The following is a 25,315-nucleotide window of genomic DNA, read 5'->3' as shown; positions in this document are numbered from 1 at the left end:
CTTTTACTTTGCTTCTACCCCCAAAGTGCCCCAGACAATCCAGCTAATGTCTCATGCTCCTCTTTTGATAGCGTACATGCCTTGCCTTTCTGATCTGGGATTAGCAGATGCCTGTGGGTGTTTAGCTGTTTGATTTGCTGGAGGGGAGTTCTTTAATTCCACCACCAAATTAAAGAGAGCGTTAGAGTCAGCTTCCTGCTTCTGATGGAGTTTGCTCTTCCCAGACCTTACTAAGTGCTAAATCATACCTGTCAGAAATGCCTTTACCCAGGGGCTATTTGAAGTATTTCTGATGAGCAACCTTTTTGTTTGCAGAATGTGCCAGATTGTAGCAGAGTTCAGGAGTCTGAAGTAAAACAAAAGGTTTGGGGACAGGATACTCCTTAGCTTCCTATCAGATGTATGTGCATGTGAATATATTCATACATACGTATATAGCAAAGATGCTATTGCAAGTTACATGAGTTGAACATGGCACTGCATTATCTATACAGTCATTCTATTGTTTAGGAGCAGTTTTAATATGTCTAAGCAGGAGCACTTTGTAGACATCTATTTGTCAAGCAGTAGCTGGAAAAATGTTTAAGGTGGAGAAACAAATGCACATCCCAAATTCCCAATTCCTTCCCACTTTTCTTCTCTGGTACATGGTATTTACCAGGCTAAACTGGAAAGAAAAATATTTTAACCACTTGTAGAATGTATTTTTGGAATAATTTGATCTTGCCTAGCTGAATTCACAGTCTTAGGGAAATGACCTTTTTTTTTTTCTTGTAGGAACCTCTTGATTCCCAAAGGATTTCCATCTGAAAGAGCTTGGGCTAGATTTTATGTGAGAATCTATAAAGCAGAGGGGCTCCCAAAGATGAACTCCAGCATCATGGCTAATGTTACCAAAGCGTTCGTAGGCGACAGTAAGGACCTTGTGGATCCATATGTGGTGGTCATGTTTGCAGGTCAAATGGTAAATGGGATCATATTGATCACAAGATTTAGGCCTTCTTCTCTCTCTGCTGAGTAACCGTCAGAATTTAAAGCTGATGCACTCTTATTCAATGTTTTGCCGTCAACAAGAATTCTTCAGTCCCCAAATTGCTGTGAAAATCAGGGACTGATTACCAGTGGCATACTAGTAGATTCAGCTTCAGCTAGACCTATAGAAAATAAAATCCTTTAGCGTTCCATTAATAAAGAATCAAATCACAGTGAAGTGAAATGACACACGCTGGAAATACAGTGCTGTAATTCCCTTGCACTCAACAAAAGGCTGAAAGTCCGAGGGGGGCATGCTGGGTCTCCCCCCTCCCCCCCCCCCCAAGTCTATAGTTTAATGTTCAGTCTGTTAATGGGGGAGGGGATCCCCTGTCTGCACCAGGGACAGGGCTCAGGGGATCCTGCCAGGGTTGGGGAACCCTCTAAGGCTAGGGGACCTGGCCAGCCCCCCGCTGGAGAGAGTGTTCCCCCCGAGTGGGATCCGTAAGAGTTTGAGGGGCATGTGCTGGGCAGCCCATCAAGGATGAGCCCTGCTCGGCTGCATTTGGGTGCCTTTGGCATGGCCAGCAGGCTGGGAGGTGTGCTCTATCACCTCCTGGCTGCTGGTATGGACCTCTGCAAAGGTCTGGCTGCCTTTCCAGTTTCAAAAGTGAACAAGAGTTCACTTGTTTATGGTTCAGTCTATGCAGTTAAGAGAAACCTGCAAAGTTTGAATTGATTCAGCCTGGGGCTTTTTAACTGTCTGTACTTAGGTCCAGTGACAACAGCCAGGGAAGCAATAGTTAGTCCTAGCTCAACTTCCATTATCAATATGTTGTCTAACCCTACTTCTCCTGACCCTCGCTGTACAACAGCTTCCAGCATTGCTTTCTGCGATAGAGCTGCCCTGTTGGTGCCATTAGATTTATGATGATTGCTAGTAGAGATGACATCCAAGGACCCACTTCTTGTCTTACCCAAGTGTAATTTCAGGGACTGCCTTGGAGTTAGTCTTGGTTATACTTGTGTTAACAAGATCAGATTTAGGTAGAATCTTTCACAAACTTTCAATAAACCTGTAGATGCTTTTGTGCCTTAGGAGAGTTTTTCAAGGCCAACATGTTTGGGAATGCAAATGAGTATTTTTTTCAGACTCCTAAACTCCACTTGCACATTTAACTTGCATACCCAAATCTGACTTTTTGAATTTGCAAAATTTCACGCCCCCAAAAATATGGGTCAAAATATTTGACCTATTTGTGGATGTGTGAGAGTCATTGTGGCCGAACGTAGGCACACAACTCAAGTTTCCTGTTCAATGCAGTTCTGATTACAGAAAGGAGTGGTTTGGTGGTGTGGTTCTGGGATGCAGAGATTAGGGCTAGAGAAGATAGACCTATAGTTGCATGGTTCCACACTGGCTGTTTACAATGAATTGGGCATGCCAAAGGCTAGAGGGTTATTTCCACCTTTGGTTGCAGTGTGGGCCCTAAAACAGCACCGCTGTCATTGTCAGGCCTAGGAGGGGGAAATTCTAGCCCCTTTGGCCTTTCCAAAGGTGCTTAGCTCATAGTCCAATGACATGGGAAACACACTGGCAGAAAATACCAGTGTCTGAGCACACAGATAGATTTGTGCATGCAAGATAGGATAATTATTGCACTATTTGTGGGTAAGCATTCTAAAACAGGAACGTGACCCTTCATTAAATAAGTAGAGGAAAATAAGAAACTTCTTGCACCCATTATTTCAGTGTTGCATCCATCTTATGTTAGTGCTGGCTAGCATAAAAGGAGACATGCTTTCGAGTTATAGTAAATATACTAGGTTGGATAATTGCTTTTAAAAACTGTTTGTACTTAGATCAATGTAGATCAGGCAGAACTTGTTAGACTCAGCTTTGTTCTCCCGAATCAGATCTAGTCTTACAGCATCTGAAGCTGTTGGGCTTTCATTTCAGGGCCGAACAACAGTGCAAAAAAACTGTGCTGATCCTGTGTGGCGTGAACAGATCGTCTTCAAAGAGATGTTCCCCCCACTGTGCAGAAGAGTCAAAATCCAGGTGTGGGATGAAGGCAGCATGAATGATGTTGCTTTGGCTACTCACTTCATAGATCTGAAGAAAATCTCAAATGAACAAGATGGAGATAAAGGTGGGGGGAGGAATGTTTGTTGTTAAAAACTGTTGCAGGCTCATAGGATTCAATTTACTTACTAAAGATCTGGGCATCAGGTAAATACCATTTAAAGAATACAAAGAGTGAAATGATGCTCAGACCTTTTGTTGATTCTGAGAGAACACCCCCATCCCTGTATGTTATTCAAAGCCAGATCTCATTATGTGCTTGATGGCCCATTATGCATGTCCTGGTGCATGTATTGCCCCCTGTCACAATAGGCACCTATAAACAATTACAGAGGCTGTTCCAATGTGCTGGAAATCCAGTGTGTTGGAGCAGAGTTGATTAATCAAGTCTGCCGGAGTGTGGCAATTACTGTGCTTCAGCAGCCTCCTGTGTCTCGTGTATCAGCGTCCCCCATGCTTAAAAATGGTGGCGGGGGTGCTTGAACTAAAGCTCCTCAAACAAGTTCAAGTGCCTGCTCTGCCATCTTTAAGCACAAGGCCGGTGATATGGGAGACGTGGTGGTGCTTTAATGAGAGTGGCTCTCAGCTGCTCTAAGTAAAGCACTGCCCTCCCACCCCCAGAGCACATGTGAAAGTGCCCGATGCTACTAAATAACATTATTTTGCTTAGTATCATCTCTGGAAATGCTGCAATCACGTTGCCATGGGATATTTCTAATTCAAGCAAAATGAATGCAGGACGTACACCACTCTCACTGCTAGGTAGAAAAGTGACACTTGCTCTTAAGGGGCAGATCATGAACCGTTTCTAGATATCTGAGAGATAAGTTCTCTCCCCAGCACCCAGCCCATGTAATGGGATTGGGAATAGATATATCATCAGTCATGGATTCTCATGTTTTGCTGGGTCTGAGTTGAGAACAATTTGAGGAGGAAGAGGAGGAATCTTTTCTCTTCCCCCATCATGGCCTGAGTCTGCAGAACAGGGAGCCAATGCTTCTCCATTTTAAGAGCTACAATAGTTTTCTTGGCTCTAGGACTTCACCTGATCTGCTGAAGAAATCTCAGAGGAGCTTAAAAGTGGCAGATGCTCTGATTCCTAAATTCACTGCTGGGGAGACTCCAGCATCCCCTAGAAATGGCATTAGATCGAGTCCTCAGTGATTATAGCTCTCAAAGAAAGAGCTCTTGTCAACAGAATGTGTAAAGTTGTAAGGCAAACACTGTAAAATATATCTTATCTGCAGGGTTCTTGCCTACCTTTGGACCAGCTTGGATCAATCTCTATGGTTCACCCAGGAATCACAGTTTAATGGATGACTACCAGGAGCTCAATGAAGGATTCGGGGAAGGAGTCTCTTTTAGGGGCCGCCTTCTGATTGAAATTGCTGTGGAGATACTTTCTGGAGGTGCTCATGAATCTACATTTTCAAAGATCATAAAGTTCTCCTCTAAAGATAAAGACTCCAAAGCATCTAAAGGAAAAGACAAAACAGACAAAGCAGCAGAGGATGGAAAATCTTCTCCTTCAGATAAGACAAACTCAACCGAGGTGGAAGTTGAGCCATTCGATGTGCCTCCAGAGGTCAGTATAGAATATACTGATGTACTGATATACTGAGGCTGATGGATGCTTGTTTCCAAGTACCTGAAGTAGGGTCTGAGCACGCAGCTGAGTCCCTAATGTGGAATCCTGTGTCTTTGAGAAACTTTGCTTTTTGCTCCCTGCCCTACGTGCTGCTGTGATGCCTGTCCCCTCTCCCATCTGCCACATGCCACACATAGAGGCTGTCTGTGCCACTTGTATCAAGTTGGCCACCCCTTTTCTACATTGATCCTGACTATAATGGTAGATGTTATTTTTATTTGCATGATGTTAGCACTCAGAACATATGCAGGGTGATGTACATATAGAGGACAAATCCAGTCTTATATCTGCCTACTGTGTCATTTCTTGCACTTTGCTCTGAGTCTGATGCTGACAACTGTCAGAGATATGACGGTGGGCTAGAGGGAACCATGGATCTGACCCAACAGGTCAGCATCCAAATTCCTGAGTCCTCCTATTGAATAGTTCCTGGTCTAATGGTGAGTAGCTTTGTTCTGACATAGAATATTCATTCTCCAATAATGCTTAAACTGATTGTCCAGACAGGTGCATGTATGCATAAAATAATAATTTGTAGCTATGTGTTATTTAAATATCCATTTTTAGTTTTAGGGGGCCATAATAGGACACCCCTAATTTAAAATAAAGTAGTGCTAGACATCTTAAATGGTTATCTGAGCATGACAGGCAAAGTGTCATCATAGGGCAACATGTAGACGCACCCATACTTTTCTAATACAATTGTGCATCTACATGTTGCCCTATGATGACATAGTGATGCACTGCATTACCATACAGCCCTAGGGGTCTCCTCTGCATTGCTCTATGGAACCTCTACAGTGTATAGCACCCCTACAGTGCCATACAGTGCGCTACGGTGATGTAGTGATCACGAGTGTCTACATGTGATACAGCTATGTCACTGTAGAGGCGCACTTCCTGGGTATAGCACACTGTTACAGTGATGTAGTGGCAAAATCTACCCATGCGTGGAGTACATGGCACAGTAACTGCCCGTACTGTGCCATGCTTTAGCACTTCCAAAAGGAAGTACTAAAGCATGGCGCCATAGCAACATCGCCATATGGCGATATGTAGATGCGCCATTCGATATGGGGTGGTAGCAAAGCATGGCACCATTCACACTTCTACCTAAGGCTACTCTCATTTCCTTTCATTAGGAGCCTCTCTCTTAATGAGAGTTCAGACTGGAAAATATAGTTTGCAGATTGCAGATATAGAACTTAGGGTTGCCTTCTTTGAAGTTGGCCAATTTTTCTGCTAGTATAAGTGGACACAGCTCCATTGTCTTTGGTGGCATTCCATGTATTTGACTCAACCTTCTTCTGCTTTGACTTCTTCTGCTTCTCTTTAATACCCACCTCTATTGCAATGCTTAAAGGAAACTACCAGGTTAGGTGAAGTGGAAATCCAGTGGGAATAACTGATATTTATAAACACTGAGTTTGATTCTCTGATTTTATTTTTGCACATCAGTAGTTGCTCCATCAAAACCAGTGTAAGTGCAAAGAGAAGCAGTCCAGATGATTGCTTGTTGCAGCCTTCTTCCATCCTTCATGATTCCTGTATTCTTAAACTGTTAGCTCTTTGGGAGAAGTAATATAAGTCACTGGGCACATCTACATGTGCATTAACATGCTTTAGTTAATGCACATTAAATCTAGTACCCAGAGGCACAACTCTAGGCATCTAGTTTACTCTGTCATGAAGTAAGGCATCTGGTGATTGAGATGCCTTCTGGGTTAGGCAACAGCTGAGTAAAGATTGCAATTTTAGACTTCAGATGCTTAAACTGTGCCTAAATCGTCCTTTAGACACCTAAATTCCTTTTTGTAGGGGGGTGGATTGTCTTTTATTTACTTTTCCCGTGTCTCAGTTCCCCCTCTATTTCTGTTCATGAGGAAAACAGAGGTGTTGTGAGGATAAGTACCTTAAAGATTGCAAGGCACTGAGACACAATGCAATGAGGCTGAGAAAAATACTTAAGGTGGATAAATAGACTACTGCAGCACCAATAAATATTAATAGCCATAAGAAGGATTTATTGCTAGTAATTAAGTTTAACTCTCAAAAACAGAATGACTAAGATGCACCAGCACAACTCCAAGATATTTAACATTTTTTTGTTTTTTGGCATTCAACTATATTTCATGCTACCGAAGACGCAGTCATTACATTTCGGGTCTGCAAAAGGGATGTTGGGAATGCTGGAGATTACAAGAAAACAGAAAAGCCATAAAATGTGTGATGTTTTCATCAAGTCTGTGGGCTCACAGGGGCAAATCCGCTTGCCTTCCTGTCTGACATTACTGACTGGGTCTCCTCACAAGAACATATTGAGCATTTGAGATTTATTCCTTTGATAAATGGGAGTAGAAATGTATCACCAATACTGAGTCAGGGCTTTACTGCTTTCGAATGTTGTTAGAAACATGGAAGAGGGAAATTAGAACTGATCTTCAGCTGCAGTTAATTCTTGTGGCTAGCTTCAATATGAGGTGTTTCTCATTGTTTCATCCTACACCTCACCCCACAGTGACACATCCCTCAATTCTTTCAAGATGAGGATACCTTGGGTTATACCAAGATATTAGCTCCTTTGTGAAAGGCAGGTGGATTATTATTAAATTACAATTTTAAAAACCCACCCAGACACAAGGACACAAGGACAGGGGGCCAAAAAAAGAGGACATGACCAGGAAAACCCAGATTTATGGTAACCCTACAGCCAACTTTGCTCTAAGTTATATTCAGTGTGGCAGCATGCACATGGTGGGGTTACAGTGGAGATAACAGGGACAATCGGATGGGACATAACTCAGAGTAGCATCTGAGACACTAAATCCTGCTCAACTAATCTTAAATTAGGGAATTTTGTTTTGCAAATTAGTTTAGGGCACTGAAGGAATTGGTCCAATCACTCATAGGAAAGTATGCACCATTAGCTAGTGGGGAGTGTGTCTCCCAATATGTCTGTACAGTTCTGCATTGTCAACCCTTGATAAATACTATTAATACTCCATAGCATGTGTCAGCATGGTAAAGGTGGGCTTAGCTGCACACAATAGGGTTTTATTAAAATTAGTTAAAAAATATACTTCTTTCAAAAATATTTTGGTCTTTCTGATTTACTGGCATTTAACAGAGAGGTCCCTGAGTTTTCTGCAATTCTCATTTTCACATCATTCAGAAAACAGTAGTGCAAGTCTCTGGCCAGAGGCATAACTGGACAGTTCTGTGCCCTGGGTAGCACTGGTGCATTGAGCAGGCTACTGGCAGTGGCTAGGCCAGCAGCTATTTTGCAGCTCCTGCTTTCCCAAGTTGCCACCTGGGGCTGACGCCTTGGTCCCCCACCCTTAGTTACATTCCTGGTGATAGAGGTGAAAGAAAACATTAATGAACCGTCATACCATCACTGTGTGCAGAACCTCCCTTTTTCCTTGCCACCTGATCCAAAGCCCATTGAAAGAAATAAAAACACTCTTGTTGATTTCTGTGGGCTTTGGATTGGGGCTGTCATCTATCAATGTGGCATGGTGTGCCACTTTTGAGCAAGGTCAGAAGGGTTAAAAAGAATTTAATTCCAACCGATGTGAGAAGTTTATTGATTAATTGACAAAAACAAGATTAATTGCCAAAGATCAGCATAATCTTATGGGATGAGTCTTGTCTGCCATGGAGCAGCATCAGCCAGCGTTCTCCATAGTGAGGGTTGGGGGAGGTATCCTCCTTCAATGCCCATCAGACAAGCATCTTGGTATGCGCAGCAGTCCCACAGGTGGTGTTGTCTGAGGACTTACCCTCCAACTTTTTCCAGTCATATCTTCTATTTATTGAAAGGCTGGTAAACATGATCTTAATATTTTAATCAGGGATTCCTGATTGGCTTTATTTAAATTTCTTTGTTTCCCTGACAGATGAGGTTCTTTGGATAAATCTGATATTTTTAATTAGACCAACTAAAATAGCTGGAAAAATTCTTCTTTGCAAGCTTTCGGGTACAAACACCCTTCTTCAGGCAGAGGGAGCACCTGTAATTATTTTGCGCTCTCTTGGATGCTCTTTCTTTGTTTCACTGCAGCCTTTAGAGCTGGATCAGACCAGATTCTTCTTTGTGGATATGAAAGTTGTCACTGAATTGGGGATGCATACCTTTAGCAGCAGGATACTTCCTTATTGTCTTTCTTTTACACTACTGTCTCTCACAATTTACCTAAACATTTGAACAACAATCCATTTAATACTTCATGCATTTGCCACTGCAGCTTTGCTGTATCTGGTTCCGGACATATTTCAGCATCAAACACAGGCTTCTGTTATGCAAAATCATCCTTATACTATAGCTTGGCTGCCTGCTCTGAGTCATGTAAACATAGAGGCCCACACATGTCACAAATGTTTCAGTTCTTTTATAGCCACATATATCGTAAGTGTCACTTCTGCACCAACAATGAAAAGATGTTGAGGGCCTTCAAATCCTGTTGACTTCCCTGGGGCCTGGAGTGTGCTCAGCCTCTCCTAGGATTAGGCTCCTATTGACTGAAATACATTAACACATGGGCAATAGACGGAAGTCACCCAGGGGAGCCTTCAAAGGGAGCACAGGCATGCATTAGAACGCTACAGTTTAATATAGTACGGGTAAGAAATTGTATTACCACCTTCAGTTTAATATTATTTTAGGGCAGGGATATTTGATGGGTGCTGTCGCATTACAGTGTCTGTGAATTGCTCTAGAAAGATGATTTGAAAAACTGCCCTTCAATAAATGAACAAGCTGAAACCATCAGCAGAGATTCCTATGCACTAAAATAATATTAAGAGGTAGAACAAATGTTATTTCTCACTTTCCCTATAGATCCATGGAGAGCAACTTGAGGAATTTTTTCTCTTTGGGGCATTTTTTGAAGCCACAATGATTGACAGGAAAGTTGGAGATAAACCAATAAGCTTTGAGGTTTCTGTTGGTAAGTATGGAACGGTCTTCTCCAATCCATAGAGTAAATCTTTGTGTATTACAGTGACTTTATTACTGACAGATGCATTTCACAGAGCTCAGGGGCTGACTTCGGAGAAGGACTTTGAAATTTCAATTAATTTCTGAACCTAATGGTATTGACAGTTATATTATTACTGGATATTCCTTCTTTTAGACAACCTGGGGACCCTGAGACTTTGCTGCTTCCCTGTATAGTTGGATCCTGTATACTCAGATCCTTCTGTTTAGTACCCATGCACTGTCTCATTGTCTCAGCACTTTGCATCTCCATGAGAGGGATACGTTGGAAGGAATATTTACTTAGGGTGCAGATCACTTAATTGAAGCTACTGCAGTTCCTCAGGAGTCTTAGGGCACTTTTATACATGCTCTGGGGCAGTGGGGTGTGTGGTGCTTTAATTAGAGTGGTTCTGAGACATAAGCAAAGCGTAGGAGAGGCATGGAGGGTGGGGGCATGTGCCCCCCCCCGAGATTGGCTGCCGCCAAAGCCACCGGCAGCTTCTGCGGGTGGTCACTGCTCTTACTTGCCCCCTCCTCACCACCAACGCAGCTGGTGGTGTCTGCAGGTGGTTGCCGCTTGCCCCCCTTCTCCTCCGCTCACTGCCATGCCGTCCCCCAGTTGCGGGAGGCACCAGTCATTCATTTTCCAAGAGCTGCTCTAATTAAAGCACCATAACACCTTGTGTATCAGCGTCCCTGCACTTCAAAATGGCAGCAGGGGTGCTTGAACTAAAGCTTATTTAACAAGACACGGGAGGTTGCTGGAGTGTGGTAATTACCATGTTCCAGCAGACTTGATGAATCGAGCTTGTGTACAGACACCCTTAGGGATTCCCTAAGGAGAGGGATCCAGGGAGTTGGGGATCTCCTAGTGCAATCCTACCAATCCACTTCTGCTTGCAGATGTATGAGGGCACCAGGGCAAAGCTGAGCTGCACCACACCGACAACTTTACACCCCCTAAGTGTCCTATGTTCCTTTCTAGTACATGAGGACTGTACTGCTTGTGTTGCAAAAGGAGATCGTTCACAGCTGTGGAAAGGCAGGAAGTCGGGGATTGGATTTACCCAAAGTGGAAAATAGGTCACTTAATAAATAAATGTTAGTTGAATAGTTACAAACCTCAACTGAAAACCTACAACCAACCTCTTTTCTCTTGAGGAAGTGTGACCATCCTTCTCTGAATTAGTTCTTCTTAACAATTTGTGTGCTCAGGAACATTTCCAGAATGGCAGGGCTATACTAGATCATCCCCATGTTATCTTTCCATGTGATCAGTTGTCTGGGTGTGTCTGTTTTCTGAAGAATGTGTATGAACAGGGAGGGACCTCATAGACAAAAAAAGCTGTGTGTAATATTGACCTACACTTAGACTTGGTAGGGAGAATGAGCCAGGATTATCAAGAAGTGCATTTGTATACTTGAATGATAAAAACCAAAAGCTGGCTCATGTTAAGAATGAGCTGTCAAGATGAGTCTGGCTCTGAACCCTGGATCTGAACAGCTACCAGTTTTGCCTACTGTTAGAAATCGGATCCAAATCTGGCAAATGACCTTTATTTATATAATAGGCTGAAATTAAATCCAAATCTATTCACTGTAATGATATGAGATTCAGGATCCCCTTTTGTGTCTTTAGCCTATTTCTAATAAAAATTTGTACTAGTCAGTCTAACACACACCTCTCCCTTGTTAATACTGGTAACCACTGCATCATGTAAACTTCTATATGTATCACTGATTGCACTGTTAGCAGAAAAACTGAGTGCCACAAATGAAATTTGGTCCTCACAGTATTCCTATTACTAAAGACCCTTTCTTATGCCACAATACTATATCTGCTTGAATACTTCTGAGATGAGCTCTTGTAAAAAGGATCCACATGATAAAAACAGGAAATAAAAGCACTGCATAAATCTTGCCTGCCTTATCTCCCTCCCCACACCTCTTTCTTCCCCATGCACACACTACGAGCTGGGCCTATAACTCTGTACTTTCCATTCCAAAAATACTGTCTGCTATCAGTTGGCTTCTCAATTCATTTAGCTGTAGAGAATGTCCCTTATTCTCTCTGTGGACCAGTCACTAAAGTTCATCTTTACTTCCAGAATGGCAATATGTTGCTAGCCCTAGTTGGCATCTTAATGCTACCAGATAAAGTAGCTAACACAAACTGCTGGCATAGATCCTGAATAGATTATGTGGCTGATACTTGCTGTCACACTACTGTAACTCTTAGCTGAGGAGGAAGAGGGAGCTGAGAGATCCAGATGGAATTGCTGGTCAGTATTTTGTATTCAGGCTCTGGCCTTTTCTCTTTTGCTCCAGCAATTTTTGGCTCCTGTCATTTTTTAAAAAACAAATCTTTAAAATGTCATAAACCTTTCACTAGAGGTAGGCAGGCTGATTCAAGAAATCCAAAATCTCTACACTGTGTCTGGGCATATGCTCTGCAATACTTGACTTCACCAGAGTCAAGTGTTTCTGGTCTCTTAAACAATCTAGAAGCCTACTGAGAGCACAGTGGGCCTGAGTTCCCTTAACACACTTGACAATTTGTTGAATTTGATAGACTGACATGAGTAAAACCACTGTAAAAAGACTGTTGAGTTGATAGTATGTATTGACTTATTGTGCATCGGTTCTTGAACTGCAGTCTGTGGACTTTGGTAGTAGACTGTACCCCACGCTGTTGATCAGTAGAGAACTGGCAGGTTACTTGGTGCTTTAGATTCTTTATCACAAGAAAAGCCCCCTGAGCCAGTAAAAGGAACTGGAAGCAAGGAGGAAGAGCAAGGAGGAGCCTGCAAGGAGGGCAGCTTTTACAGAAGACCAGGAAGAAAGGAATAGGAGCTGGACACATGGAGACGTTGCTATATCAGTTCTTTTTCTTTTAATAGATTAAGACAGGGGCTGGCAACCTATGACCTTTGACTATGGGAGCCATCAGATCTGGTTGAAGCAAGGGGGCTTTGGCAGCATTTGGTGGCAGGAGGTTTTGGTGGTGTTCAGTGCCACAGAGCACCGCATAGACTGTGGCCAAGCAGCAGGGAGAAGTGGCAGTGACAGAGGCTAGGTCCTGGCTCTTGCCTGCCTTGATCTTGGCTGGGTCATTCCATGCCACCATAGGACCGCTGGACAAAGGCAAAGAACAGATCCTTCTCGTTGTTAAATAAGCTTTTGTTCAAGCACCCCTGCTGCCATGCTGAAGCGCAGGGACACTTATATACAGTTTTAGCACCTGTGTAACTTCATTCCACCAGCTGTCCTCTGACTTTGTACCCTTGTTTTGTACCCTAGGCAACTTTGGGAATGTCATTGATGGAGGGTTGCCAGGAGCGGGGAGTAAAAAAAAGGGTCATGAAGGAGAAGATGAAGAAAGTGCTCCTCTGCTGCATGAAGGGCAGAGTGAAGCTTCCCCTGACATTGCAATGCCATTGATATCCACAACCCACCCCGAGAAACCTCTTATCACAGAAGGAAACAGGTAGATCATTTAAATGTCATATGTATAACTTGCAGATCCCTGGGTTTTGCCCTGTACCACTGTGACATAGATTTGAGTTTCATTAATATAAACCCCAGCAGAGCTGGAGAGAGCTTATGCTTTAAAAGAGCAGCTGATCATTGAACATAGTGACATATAACTTGCCGCATCCTTAGCAAAAATAGGCCAAGCTCCATTGAAGTCAATGGATGTGTGCTGATATCCACCATCCAAGAATGTTGACCTGTAATGAGAGCTGGCCACGGTTGTTTTTGTGCATTACGTGGCCTCTCTAAGCATGCAGGTAAAGGCATTTTTAGAGCTTATGTGTGATCTACACAATCGCTCATCCTGCCATGCCACACACACATGGTAGAAGGTGTGATTGTGGGATCACTCATTAGATCCTATCATGCCGTATTGCCAGTGCAGGGGGAGCCTGATCCCTCCACCAGCAAGAAGCAAGCTCCCCTGGCGGGGAGCGCAGGTCGGCTGCTGGACTTTCCCGCCATGGGGGCACACTATGTGTTCCCACAGCTGGAAGCCCCATCAGCTGACCTAGACTCGCCACTCTGGATTCCCCCCCACATGTGAGCTGTGATCAGCTGATGGGGCTCCCAGCCACAGGGGCCTCTGGCCATGCATTCAGTTAATGGCACGATAGGAAGCAACTACCAAGTTATTACATATTTTTTGGTACAACCTTGTAGCTCATTTCCCTTTTTGATCATACCATTTATTAATTGAATATGTGGCTGGGTGACCACTTGAGGCATGATTAACTGGTTAATCATACCTTAAGTGTAATGTGTAGATGGGGCCTATGGAGTCAGAAAAAGGAAGGTAAAGACTTTTTTTGCATCAATACCACTGATGATAGGGAAGAACTCTGTTGAAATAAATAGGACGATACGTGAAATGCATAGCAGAGATATCAGAATTTAGTTCTTTTTTTTGCAGAGAAAACAGATTTGTTTCCAAAAGTACTTTCCAGAACTCTAGGAAGTAGGAGCACTTGTACACGTGACAATGTTACCATGTACACATGATGAAAATTTCCCTTTGTGTGGCTTAATGGCCTCACACTTTACATGTACATGAGTTTTGGGGCTTTTAAATGAGTTTGCAGCATCATAAACTAAACCACATCCCGTTGTAGTTTAGTTTGCAACATTGCAACTTGGAACGTTGCAGCCATTAATCTGCCAGCTCACCCCTAGCCACAGGAGAGGCAGGCAGGCTCCACTGAAAAAATGGATCAGGCCCCTTGCTGCTTCTGCCTTCAGCAGGCACCAGTGGCCACCAGGACACCTGGGACTGCATGGGAATGGGCTGGCTTGCCTCTGGGGCAGTGCAGGGAGGTGGCAGGAGGACAGCTGGGTGTGCTGACTGCTGGAAAAGGTGACAGGGATGGTGCATGAGGTGCTAGAAGCCCAGGCGAGCTTGGAGAAGAATTGGATTGGGCACCTCCAAGCTGGGGCAGCACCCAGCCCTCCAGCCTGCCTGGCCTGCTCTGGAGGACACCACCACTGTGGAGGGAAGGACTAGGGCCCCCCGCATTAACTCACCCCCCAGGCACGGGAGAGGCGGGCAGGCTCCACTGAAAAGAAAAAAGGATCGTGCACGTATACAGTGACAGAAACATAAAACCCACTGTTTCAATTAAAAACTCACCGTTTCAATTTATGGGGCATAGAATGCAACCCGGAAGGACTAAGCCCCCATCACATGTACAAGCGCCCTAGGTTTCCACCATTAAGCAACACATACAAGGAAACAAATGGGGAAAATGGAAGACTGATAAGCCATGGAGAAAAAACGGAGAGTTGATATAGCAAATAAAAACAGAAATAAATACTGCTGCAGCTGAATTTAAGGACAGGAGGGATTGTCCCTGAGGAAAAAAAGAGGTTAAGGATTTAATTCCATTTCAGAATGGAAACAATGGAAGCAAACCCCACCTTTGCTGCTTTGGCCACTAGGACTACCCTCCATGAGGAAAAGGCAAGACCATCCCACTAGGACTATCACTGAATTCAAGGAAGGTTTGTAGTGCAGGAAGCTCAGGAGGCAGGAGTGACTGATGCCTCCTGAATCTGGGGGGCACCCACAGAAGCTGCCGACGGTGGCGGCCCTGCCAACAGCGTCGGTATCAGCCATTGGGGGGCACCGGCCCCATCGGGGGGGCATATGCACCCCCGTGCACCCCCTACCAGTCACCTATGTCAGAATGTGACAGTACCTGTCACCGCCAAGCGTCAGGGCAGTGCCAGTGGAGATTATAGAAGTAAGGAGCAGCTAGATTGGATGTTAGTTTGGATCCTGCACCTGTATAGGGTGCAGAGGTGCTTGGGTGGAGTCCTGCCTTGTAGTAAAGAACACAGTTAGAAATAAACAGTGAAACTAAGGGGAAGTGAAGATTGCATTGATGGACTGTCATTTCTGCAGCAAATAAAGACATAAATATCAGTGTCTGTCAAGTGGTTTCCTCTCATCATAATGCTACAGATTAGGCCCATGCTGAGTTACTATCTTGTGAGGCAGACCGAGGGATTATTAGATTTCCCCTTGACAGGAATTTATGTTTTAAGAGCTACAGAAAAAGGAATAAACTTCTTTCTTTTCAAAGCTGCAGCTCCATTTTTTGGCTCATTTCTTTCTTTCGCCTCTTGGCCCAGATCAAGTGTAGTTCCTGTTCTTATCAGCTGTAATATCTGATACGTCCTCCATTGGAGGCTGTGTATTGAGCACATTTTTGGTCCTGGGAGGTGGAACCGGAGCTTGCTCCATCCCCTCCATGCATCAGCCTGGTATTACAGTGCTTCTTTCTTTCTTTCTTTCTTTCTTTCTTTCTTTCTTTCTTTCTTTCTTTCTTTCTTTCTTTCTTTCTTTCTTTCTTTCTTTCTTTCTTTCTTTCTTTCTTTCTTTCACTACGGATCCATTTTCCTTTCATTTGTGCAGCTATAAAATGTTTTGCCTCTTATTTTTCTTTTCTTGTGCTGTCTGTCTTCATATGTCCTAGTAGGGACACTTGTGACTCCTTATGTTAGCATTTCATTGATGCTGTCACAGTAGCTGAAACGTTATTCCTCATGTTAATTTTTTTTTTTTCACTCGGACATCTGCAGTTTATTTTTAAATGAGCACATTCGTTTACAATTTAGTACAAAACGGCCACTTTCCCCGCGAGAGAGGAGGTCTCCCATCGAGTAAAAAACTAACTGACACGAGAAAATGTCAAATTATTCAAATAAATAAAACATTTAAATTACTCAACGGTTTTGCTCACCAGTCTCAACAGCTTGGATGCCGCACAATATGCGTGTCGAGCCTTTCCTAAAGATGATACTCGCGTCCCAATCAATATTTGATCAACTGACAGATCAACTCTATTTGATAAATCAAATAAGTATTAGATCTATAAATTGGCTTTAAAATAAATTGTTTCAACTGTAGAAACACTTCGGTGTTTCAAAATGTTATGTTTAAAAGTAGAATTAGAAAAGTGGGACTTGCCATACGAATTGCCTATGATTTTTCATATTTAATATAATGCATATAATGCACAACAAGAGCAAACTAACTATAGAAAGGAATGGCTGTGCTCAGCACCCCATGGAAGGATTAATAATAGGAAGTTTCAGTCTTTTAAGAGAAGAAGATTTTAAAAGCAACAGCTCACCCATAAAAGAACCAAAAAGTTCTGTGAATCACGATTAGGAGAGTTCTGACATATACGTCCACTCAGGGATGAGTTTGGGATGGTCTTGCCTTTTCCTCGTGGAGCAGAACGAAGGTAAAAACCCATCAATTGTATAGATGTCCCAAGATTTATGTGGCCATACTACTTAAAATATAACTCCTATGGAATTCACTAGGATTGAATTCACAGTAGCTGTACGTTACTGCAGTCCTGGAGAATTGTATCACGTTTTGATATTCCATAGGATGGTTACATATAACCACAAAGAAGATTTCATTCTCTTAAATCTATATTTTTAGAGTAACTTTTACAAAAACCTATTTACTGTATTTTCTCTGGAACCCCATGGGTTACAGCCAAGATTTTCAAAAGCGCCTAGAGTTTTTAGTTGCCTTAATTTCTGAGTGACTTGAAACACTTTAAAGGGGCATGGATTTCAGGAAGAGGCTGACCACCCCTGGCTTTAACTCAGGTCTTTTGTCTTTTAAGTTGGATACCCCAAAAGATGAAGGTCACTAAAGTTAGTAGTTGCTTTTGAAAACTGTGGCCATCAGACCTATTAAATTTTATGAGAATGAAGAATTTCTTTTGGGGGCATATTTACAGATGGACAAAAAGCCTTCTTTTCTCTCCCAATTCTCTCTTATTATAGTAGTGTGACTCCTTCCAAGCTAACCTGTTACATCTCATGGTAGAGTAAGAAGTCTCCTTGAAGATAGGGAGATCTGTGGTGTAGTCAGGAAAAGTTTATCCTTTATCATTTTGGGAAAAGCTTGACAGTCCACAGAGACAAGACACTGGAGAAAATGGCCAGTTCCCTGGAATCCCCCTTCTTCAAATGCAGAGCACCAGGTCCACACTCTGCGAGTGGAGTGGCTTCCCCAGAGACACTGTCTACTCTCATTTTCACTGTTTGTCTCCTCTCCTCTGACATTAGCAAAGTGCACCGAATGGGTCTAGAGAGTGGCATCTGATGCATGCTGAATCCTGTGGGGCTGACTGGAGCAATTTGTAATGGCAGGGTGGTGGGGGGAGGATCTCTTTTGAAAGGGAATGAATTCAGTGCTATAGGAATGAGAGAGCTATTCTGATGGCTGCCTTCAGAGATATCTTGTCAACATGGCATCTACAACATTTTACATCTAAGCATCAGACTCCCTGGCAGACAAATGCAACATTTTATGGAGCTTCCAGCCAAACTGGTCTCCTGCTGGTTTTCCATTTTCAGGGAAATGATTTAGCTGAAGGCACAAATTAAATGTAGCACAAAGCAGTGAGCTCTTGGGTTTGAACTAAAGATAAATCCTGAGAACAGAAAAAAGTACATCTACACTTTATTATTGAGCCATTTCCAGTCCTGGTATTATACCCACATACTCCCTCCAGTCCTGCTTCTGCCAGAGAGAAGTTTCTACAGATACCACTTCAGGGAAACGAATTTTGAAGGAGCAAGCTGGTAAAGCGACTGGTGTGTGTTTGTTCTGCGTAGACGTTACACAAAGTCCATTGGTTTTCCCATAAGAGTAGACCAAAATTTACTCTCCCCTCAGTATTACACAGTATGCTCTGCATCTCTTGTTGTAGGAAGTAACAACCAACAGGCATTAGTGGTGCTCCAAGCGTCTAGTTTTACTGGCTTTGCTCCCTTTCCTTGTCAAAGTTCAGGAGTACTAAGTCAATCAGTTCTGATACTGTCGTATTTGGAGGCTAGGGAATTATATCTTCTGCCCTTTCTTCTCTTCCACCAAGTCTTAGAGGCTGCAGTTTGCTACCAGTATCATAGAGATGATACTACTTATCATAGAGAAGTAGGGCTGGAAGAGACCTCATCAGCCTTCAGGTTGCACATTTTTTTAACAACTGCCCCATTGGTTGAAAGACAGAGATGTATATTAACTTACACTCAAGCTCCCTTATGCGCATGCACATGCCCACCCTCTCTTTCTTTCTCTCAGATATACAAGCTGTATCACTTTACACACACTCTGTGAACTTGCCCCGTGTTGTTTGCTTGTTTGGACAGTCTGCTCATACAGCTTCATGCATTTTCACAGGAACTATCAGTACTTGCCATATGATGAGAAGAAGCCTTGTGTTTCAGTCAAGAGTTGCTGGGGAGACCAGACCTTCCGACTGTACACTTCCAATATGCTAGAGAAAATGGCAGATCAACTGGTAAGCCTGCTGCAATGTAGAGTTGGAGACAATTTCCAGAAGAATGTGAGGGTGAAGGAAAGCATTTCATGTTCCTGAACTACCATGGCAATGTCCATGCCTGTAGGAAGTTTGTGCAGCAACTTAAATCTTCCTGCTTTTCAGAGATGAGTTCTGGGTTCTCCTCAGTCCTCTTGCTATATGGCCCTTGGGAATGATGTTCTAGCTCAAAGTGCCAGGCATCACAGTGTTTCCCCATGGGTCACCGATTGACTGGAGTGGCATATTTTGAAGGATTCCTCCCAGGTTGCTAGTTCCAGATATAATTTACCGCTGGAGATTAAAAGGGTTACATAAATTCTTTGACGATCCCTGGATTTGAGGATGATCTGTACCATAGCTCATCGATGGGACCTAATGTTGTTTAAATAGCAACCCTAAGTAACAGCAATGTCAGCAATGCCATTGTCCTTCATGCAGAGAGTGATACAGCCACATTTGATGCATGATGCACGAGGACTCTGAGATTCCTTCTTTATTTCTAGGTAAATGAAGGGAGAAAATACTCTTCCTGCTGCTGTTATTTTGAATCCACAGCAGCAGAGAGGAGATCTATTTTGGGAACAGTGCTGCATGGGAAGGAAAAAAACTATACCTACAGCATATTCATTACTTTTTTATGTGATTTATATACCACCTTTCCCAACAAAGGTTCAGGTTTGCTTACAGTAAGAGAACAGGGTTTCTACACGTATGTCAGTAACAAGAGGAAGATCAGGGAAAGCATGAGTGGGGGAGGCAACTGAATGGAGGAGGCAACCTAGTGACAGAGGATGCAGAAAGGGCTGAAGTGTTCAATGTCTTTTTCACTTCAGTTTTCACAGGCAAGGTCAGCTCCCAGACTACTGCACCTGGCAGCATAGTTTGGGAAGGATGTGAGCAGCCAAAAGTGGTGAAAAAACAGGTTAGGGACTAGAAAAAATGGACATATACAAGTCCATGGGGCCTGATAGGATGTACACCAAGGGTGCTGAGGGAGTTGGCTGATGTGATTGCAGTGCCATTGGCCATCATCTTTGAAAACTCATGGCAATTGGGAGAGGTCCTGGATAATTGGAAAAGGCCAAACATAGTGTCCATATTTAAGAAGGGGAAAAAGGGGGATCCAGGGAACTACAGACCAGTCAGCCTCACCTCAGTCCCTGGAAAAATCATGGAGCAGATCCTCAAGGAATCCATTTCTTTGCACTCAGAGGCAGAGAAGATGATTCAGAACAGTCATCGTGGATTCATCAGGGGCAAGTCATGCCTGACCAACCTGATTTCCTTCTATGATGAGATGGCTGGCTCTGTGGATGCAAGGAAAACAGTGGATGTAGTACACCTTAATTTTAGCAAGGATTATGATATGGTCTTCCACAACATTCTCGCAGGCAAGCTAAGGAAGTATGGGCTGGATAAATGGACTGTAAGGTGGATAGAAAACTGGCTAGACCATCAGGCACAGAGGGTAGTGGTAGATGTCTAGTTGCATCCAGTATCAAGTGGAGTGCCCCAGGTGTTGGTCCTGGGGCCGTTTTTGTTCAATATCTTCATCAACAACCTGGAAGATGGCATAGAGAGCACCCTCAGCAAGTCTGTAGATGACACCAAACTGTGGGGAGTAGTAGATATACTGGAGGGTGTGGCTAGGATTCAGAGAGATCTAGACAAAGTGGAGGATTGGGCCAAAAGAAATCTCATTGAGGTTCAACAAGGACAAGTGCAAAGTCCTGCCCTAACCCTAAGAATCCCATGTACCAGTACAGGCTGGGGGGTGACTGGCTGGGTAGCAGCTCTGCAGAAAGGGACCTGGGGGTTACGGTGGACAATAAGCTAAATATGAGCCAACAGTGTGCCCTTGTTGCCAAGAAGGCTAATGGTATACTGGGCTGCATTGGTAGGAGTGTTGCCAGCACAGTAATGATTATTCTGTTCTATTCAGCACTGGTGAGGCCACATCTGGAGTGCTGTGTTCAGTTTTGGGCCCCCCACTACAGAAAGGATGTGGACAAATTGGAGAGAATCCAGCAGAGGGCAACAAAAATGGTTCGGGGGCTGGGGCACATGACTTCTGAGGAGAGGCTGAGGGAGCTGGGCTTATTTAGTCTAGAGAATCGAAGACTGAGGGGATTTAATAGCAGCCTTCAACTACCTGAAGGGCAGTTCCAAAGATGATGAAACTAGACTATTCTCAGCGGTGGCAGATGACAGAACAAGAAGCAATGGTCTCAAGTTGCAGCAAGGGAAATTGAGGTTAGATATTATGAAGAATTTTCTCACTAGGAGGGTAGTAAAACACTGGAGCAGGTTACCCAGAGAGGTGGTGGAAGCTCCATCCTTGGAGGTTTTTAAGACCTGGCTAGACAAAACTTTGTCTGGGATGATCTAGTTGGGGATGGTCCTTGTTTGAGCAGGGGGGTTGGAATAGATGATTTCCTGATGTCGCTATCAACCCTAGTTTTCTGTGATTCTATGAAAAGAGCAACCTAAAAGGGGAACTAGATTATTATACATAAAACAGAGACTCATTATGTGATCTCAGCTAAGCTTTGTTTCTTAAATGCTTGCAGAAAGAGAAAGGTCTTACACAGCTTCTGCAAGATGTCTGGGATCAGACTCTGGTAGCCCTCAAGAGGGAGGGAGTTCCTAAGTTCAGGAGCAATTACACAGAACAGCCTTATTTTTGCTTTCTGTCCAAAGCCCTTTTATAGCGGGACAACTTACTTAATTTATTTGATGCATTACTCTGTGCAAGTCCTTTCACAGCATCTGATGAAGTGAGCATGGGCTCATCAAAGGGCTCATCAATGCTGTACATCTCTGATTTAGTTAGTCTGTAAGGTACAAATATGACCTACCTTTTGCCTAACTTCAGGCTAACAAGGTGAATTACCTCTCTCTACTTACAGGACTGCCAACATTTTCATCTTTCTCGGGCTTCTCCCCAGAAAACCGTGCCTGTTTGCAACTGAAGAGACTCCTTAAGTTTTCTAATTGTCATAACAGAGCTGATTCTTCAATAGGGCAAGTGCAGACACTGTCGTGCACTGACGGGCCCTGCATGGTGGTTGTTTAGCCTAGTTAGAACAGGCCTTTTAGAATTAGGGGGAAAATTCTTATAAGTGGCTTCTAATGTTGAGTGTCTTAATTTTGAGGCACCCAGATTTAGTTATACAGGGCCTGATTCTTGTTTCATTTCTACTGATGTAAATCAGAAGTAACTTCATTGAAATTGAGTTGTATTGATGTGACCCACATCTTCAAACCTGGGTGCCCCTGAAGAAGCAGCCCAATTTTGAGGGAGCCTGAGCACCTGCCATTCTCTTGGAGGTCACCTCTAGAATCAAGTCACTCATTTAGGTATCTGATGGCTCAATGCAAGGCCTGTTCACATTAGTTGGTAGACTCTAAGCATGGATTTACATGACTAATCTTAGCACCTGAGGGTTGCGTCCAGGCGAGCTCAGCCAGGCGATATGTCGTGCAGCAGACCCATCTGTGGTGCCATGCACTGCACATTCAGGTGGTCCCCACACTGTTACCTTGCAGCATGGTTTTGTTTTTTTTTACCCTGGGAGATCCCAGGGTAAAAAAAACCCCATGCAGAAAAAAGTGGAGTGGCAGTGCGTGCCACCCAAAACGGCCTTACCTGGAGTCCTGGGGGCCTTGGGGAGCTGCAGCTGTAGCTGGTAGCTGGAGCATGGCTCTGGCAGGCCAGGTTTTGGTTTTCTATCCACCTTACAGTCCATTTATCCAGCCCATACTTCCTTAAGGCTGCTGGGGACAGCACAGTTGCTGGCCTAAGCCTCCCTTACCCCATCCAGGGTAAACTGCTGTGCACCAGAACACATGTAGCATTGGCGTTCCCCAGGGACAAGTAGCAGCAGGACAAGGTGTGTCACTTCTTGTTCCCAGGGAAACAAATGTCCATGCTCATGTGGATGCAGCCAAGTTTAATTTTTTTATTTTATTTAAATGACTTGCTTAAGACAGACAGACATTTCAAAGCCATTACTTTTTGGGTTCCAAGTTCACCTCCCTCTCTGTCACTAGCCATATCCTGAATAACCATATTGTAAATAATTATACTGACAAACTGAGAAATCACTCTCCTACATCACATGTTTTCACATCTTGTTTTTAGGAAGAAGGATTAGAGCAAGTAAAAGATTTGATCAAAGTTTCGGAGACTGCATCAGAAAAGAAAATGCAGACCACTGTCAGTAACTTTATCAATCAAAGCAGGTAATCTAATTTACTAGAGAAGCCCAAAATGAATATTGTATACTGGCAGCACATTTCTCCTATTGGCTGAGAAATTGATGGTACAAATGATAAAATCTAAATGGCCTTAAACTGGTGTACAAGAGGATTTTTACAAGCCAACACTTTTATACAAGGAAAGTATGTTTTAATGTACTTGGGACTTGTTTTCACCTATCACTTATCAGGTTTTCTGGACTCTCAGAATAAAATGTCCATGGGAGTAATTGAGATGCAAAAAAGTGCATGATAGGTGCATTATAGAAGCAGGCAAAATTAAACTGAATTCAAAGTGTTTGCCAAGGTAAAACCCTTCTCATTAGGTAGTGTGTAATGCAGGACTAAGAGACATATGAAGCCCAGCCATGAATTGATTTGGTAATCTACCCATTAAGGTACAGACTGTACCTTTCTTTAACAGTCATATTTCCATATTATGCCATGTTTTCTAGATCTGTATTAGTTTTTCTTGTCTTCCTCTGGATTCTCTTTCCAATCTGTCCACATCTTTCTTAAAATGGCTATAATTTCCTAAGTGAAGTCTCACTGAGTTTGAGTAGCGTGGAAGAATCATTTCCTGTGACATGCATGCCACACTCCTGTGATAGGTGCCCCAATATTTCTGTTATACTGACAGTTCCAGCATCACCATCTTCAGCTTCATACACTGTGTTATAGAGAATAATTCACTTGCAGTCTGTTTTATCTGCCATTGTAATAGAGAAATCTGACTATCTCAAAAAATGCTTCTGTGTTTTGCTGTGTCCTGGACATAGAGCTTTCATTGCTAATGCTGAAAAGAAGCCCAAAGGGATGAACCAGACGGCTTTGGACAAAAAGAGACTCACGCTGTGCAAGCAAGAGCTGGTATGAAAGGTTCTCTATTTAAACAGTCACACATTTAAATAATGGCTTAATGTGAAGTGTAATCGTTGCATATGTAGCAATTCAGATCTGGCTTCTCACTGTGGCGGAGCTTCAGAATGAACACAAAAATTGTATCAAACAGCGATTTTTTAAGGCCTGCTATATTAAGCAAAGTGTGTTAAGGTTCTTTGAAGTAATTTGGAAAGTTTCGTTTTCAATATGCAATATTCAATAAGAAATTATTAGTGAGTTAGGTCAAGGGTTTTCAACCTTTTTTAACAAGTGTACCCCTTTAGATTTTTTTCTTGATTTTAAAGGGGGGGGGGGCAGATCGAGGCCCCCATGATGAGGGAGGGAGGGAGTGGGGCTGGGGCAGGGACAGGGGCAGGGGTAGGCACTGCATAGCTGGGGCAGAGCGCAGGACAAAGCCATGAGAGCGGTTCATGTGGGAGGAGGGGGAAGGGGGAGGACTTCCTGCAACTGCGCACATCCCGGTGGAGGTCTGGGGGACACATGCCCCCAAGATCTGTGCATGGGGTGGAGGCAGTTGCTGCTGCAGGCTAGACTTTGCACCCCGCTGCCACAAGACCTGCACAATGCCATGTGCCTGCTGCAGCTGGGCGGGCAGGGAAGAAACACACACGCACAAAGGCACAGGCACACACATGCAGGCACAGACACAGACACACGGAGATGCAGACACACACACATCCAGCAGGTAAGTGTATGCGGGGGAAAAGGGCAGGGGAGAGGAAAGGGGCTGGGTGGGGCAGATCGAGAAAGGGAGTGAGTGTGTCTCTGTGCCCGCTCCCAGGACCAGGGCCAGGTAGGTGAGGGCCCCTCTGTGGGCTGCACATGCACCACCTGGCCAGTCAGCCAGCATCCCATGCTGCCACCATCCCATGCTGCCACTGCCGGGCCCTGTGCTGCTTTCTCATGGCCAACCACACATGTGGCTCTGAGGGCTGCTGATGGGAGGGGCGTGAGGTGTGAGGCATGTCAGCAGCCCACAGAGCTGCACGTGCAACCAGCCACGGGATAGCGGTGTGGTGTGCGGTGGTGGCAGCATTGGATGGTGGCAGCGGGATGCACTGTGTGCAAGTCCTCCCCCC

The 25,315-nt window shown here is 43.8% G+C and overlaps 1 protein-coding gene and 1 non-coding gene across 2 annotated transcripts in view; both read left to right on the top strand.

Moving 5' to 3' along the window:
- Positions 1–25,315, top strand: part of FER1L6 (fer-1 like family member 6) — a 95,792-nt gene that overhangs the window by 17,203 nt on the left and 53,274 nt on the right. Inside the window, exons 9-16 of the mRNA XM_059723470.1 lie at positions 778–964; positions 2,933–3,125; positions 4,306–4,643; positions 9,547–9,655; positions 12,988–13,174; positions 18,932–19,052; positions 23,218–23,318; positions 24,113–24,203. Coding sequence (XP_059579453.1) covers positions 778–964; positions 2,933–3,125; positions 4,306–4,643; positions 9,547–9,655; positions 12,988–13,174; positions 18,932–19,052; positions 23,218–23,318; positions 24,113–24,203 — 1,327 coding nt within the window. The remainder of the gene's footprint in view (positions 1–777; positions 965–2,932; positions 3,126–4,305; positions 4,644–9,546; positions 9,656–12,987; positions 13,175–18,931; positions 19,053–23,217; positions 23,319–24,112; positions 24,204–25,315) is intronic.
- LOC132249717 (U2 spliceosomal RNA) lies at positions 15,826–16,018 on the top strand. The gene has a single exon (XR_009461279.1). It is a non-coding gene; the product is annotated as a U2 spliceosomal RNA (small nuclear RNA).

The sequence above is a fragment of the Alligator mississippiensis genome, chromosome 3 (assembly GCF_030867095.1).
Source record: "Alligator mississippiensis isolate rAllMis1 chromosome 3, rAllMis1, whole genome shotgun sequence".
NCBI classification, from domain to species: domain Eukaryota; kingdom Metazoa; phylum Chordata; order Crocodylia; family Alligatoridae; genus Alligator; species Alligator mississippiensis.
Note: the sequence above shows the minus strand (reverse complement) of the source record. Positions and strands in the feature narration are given on the sequence as shown.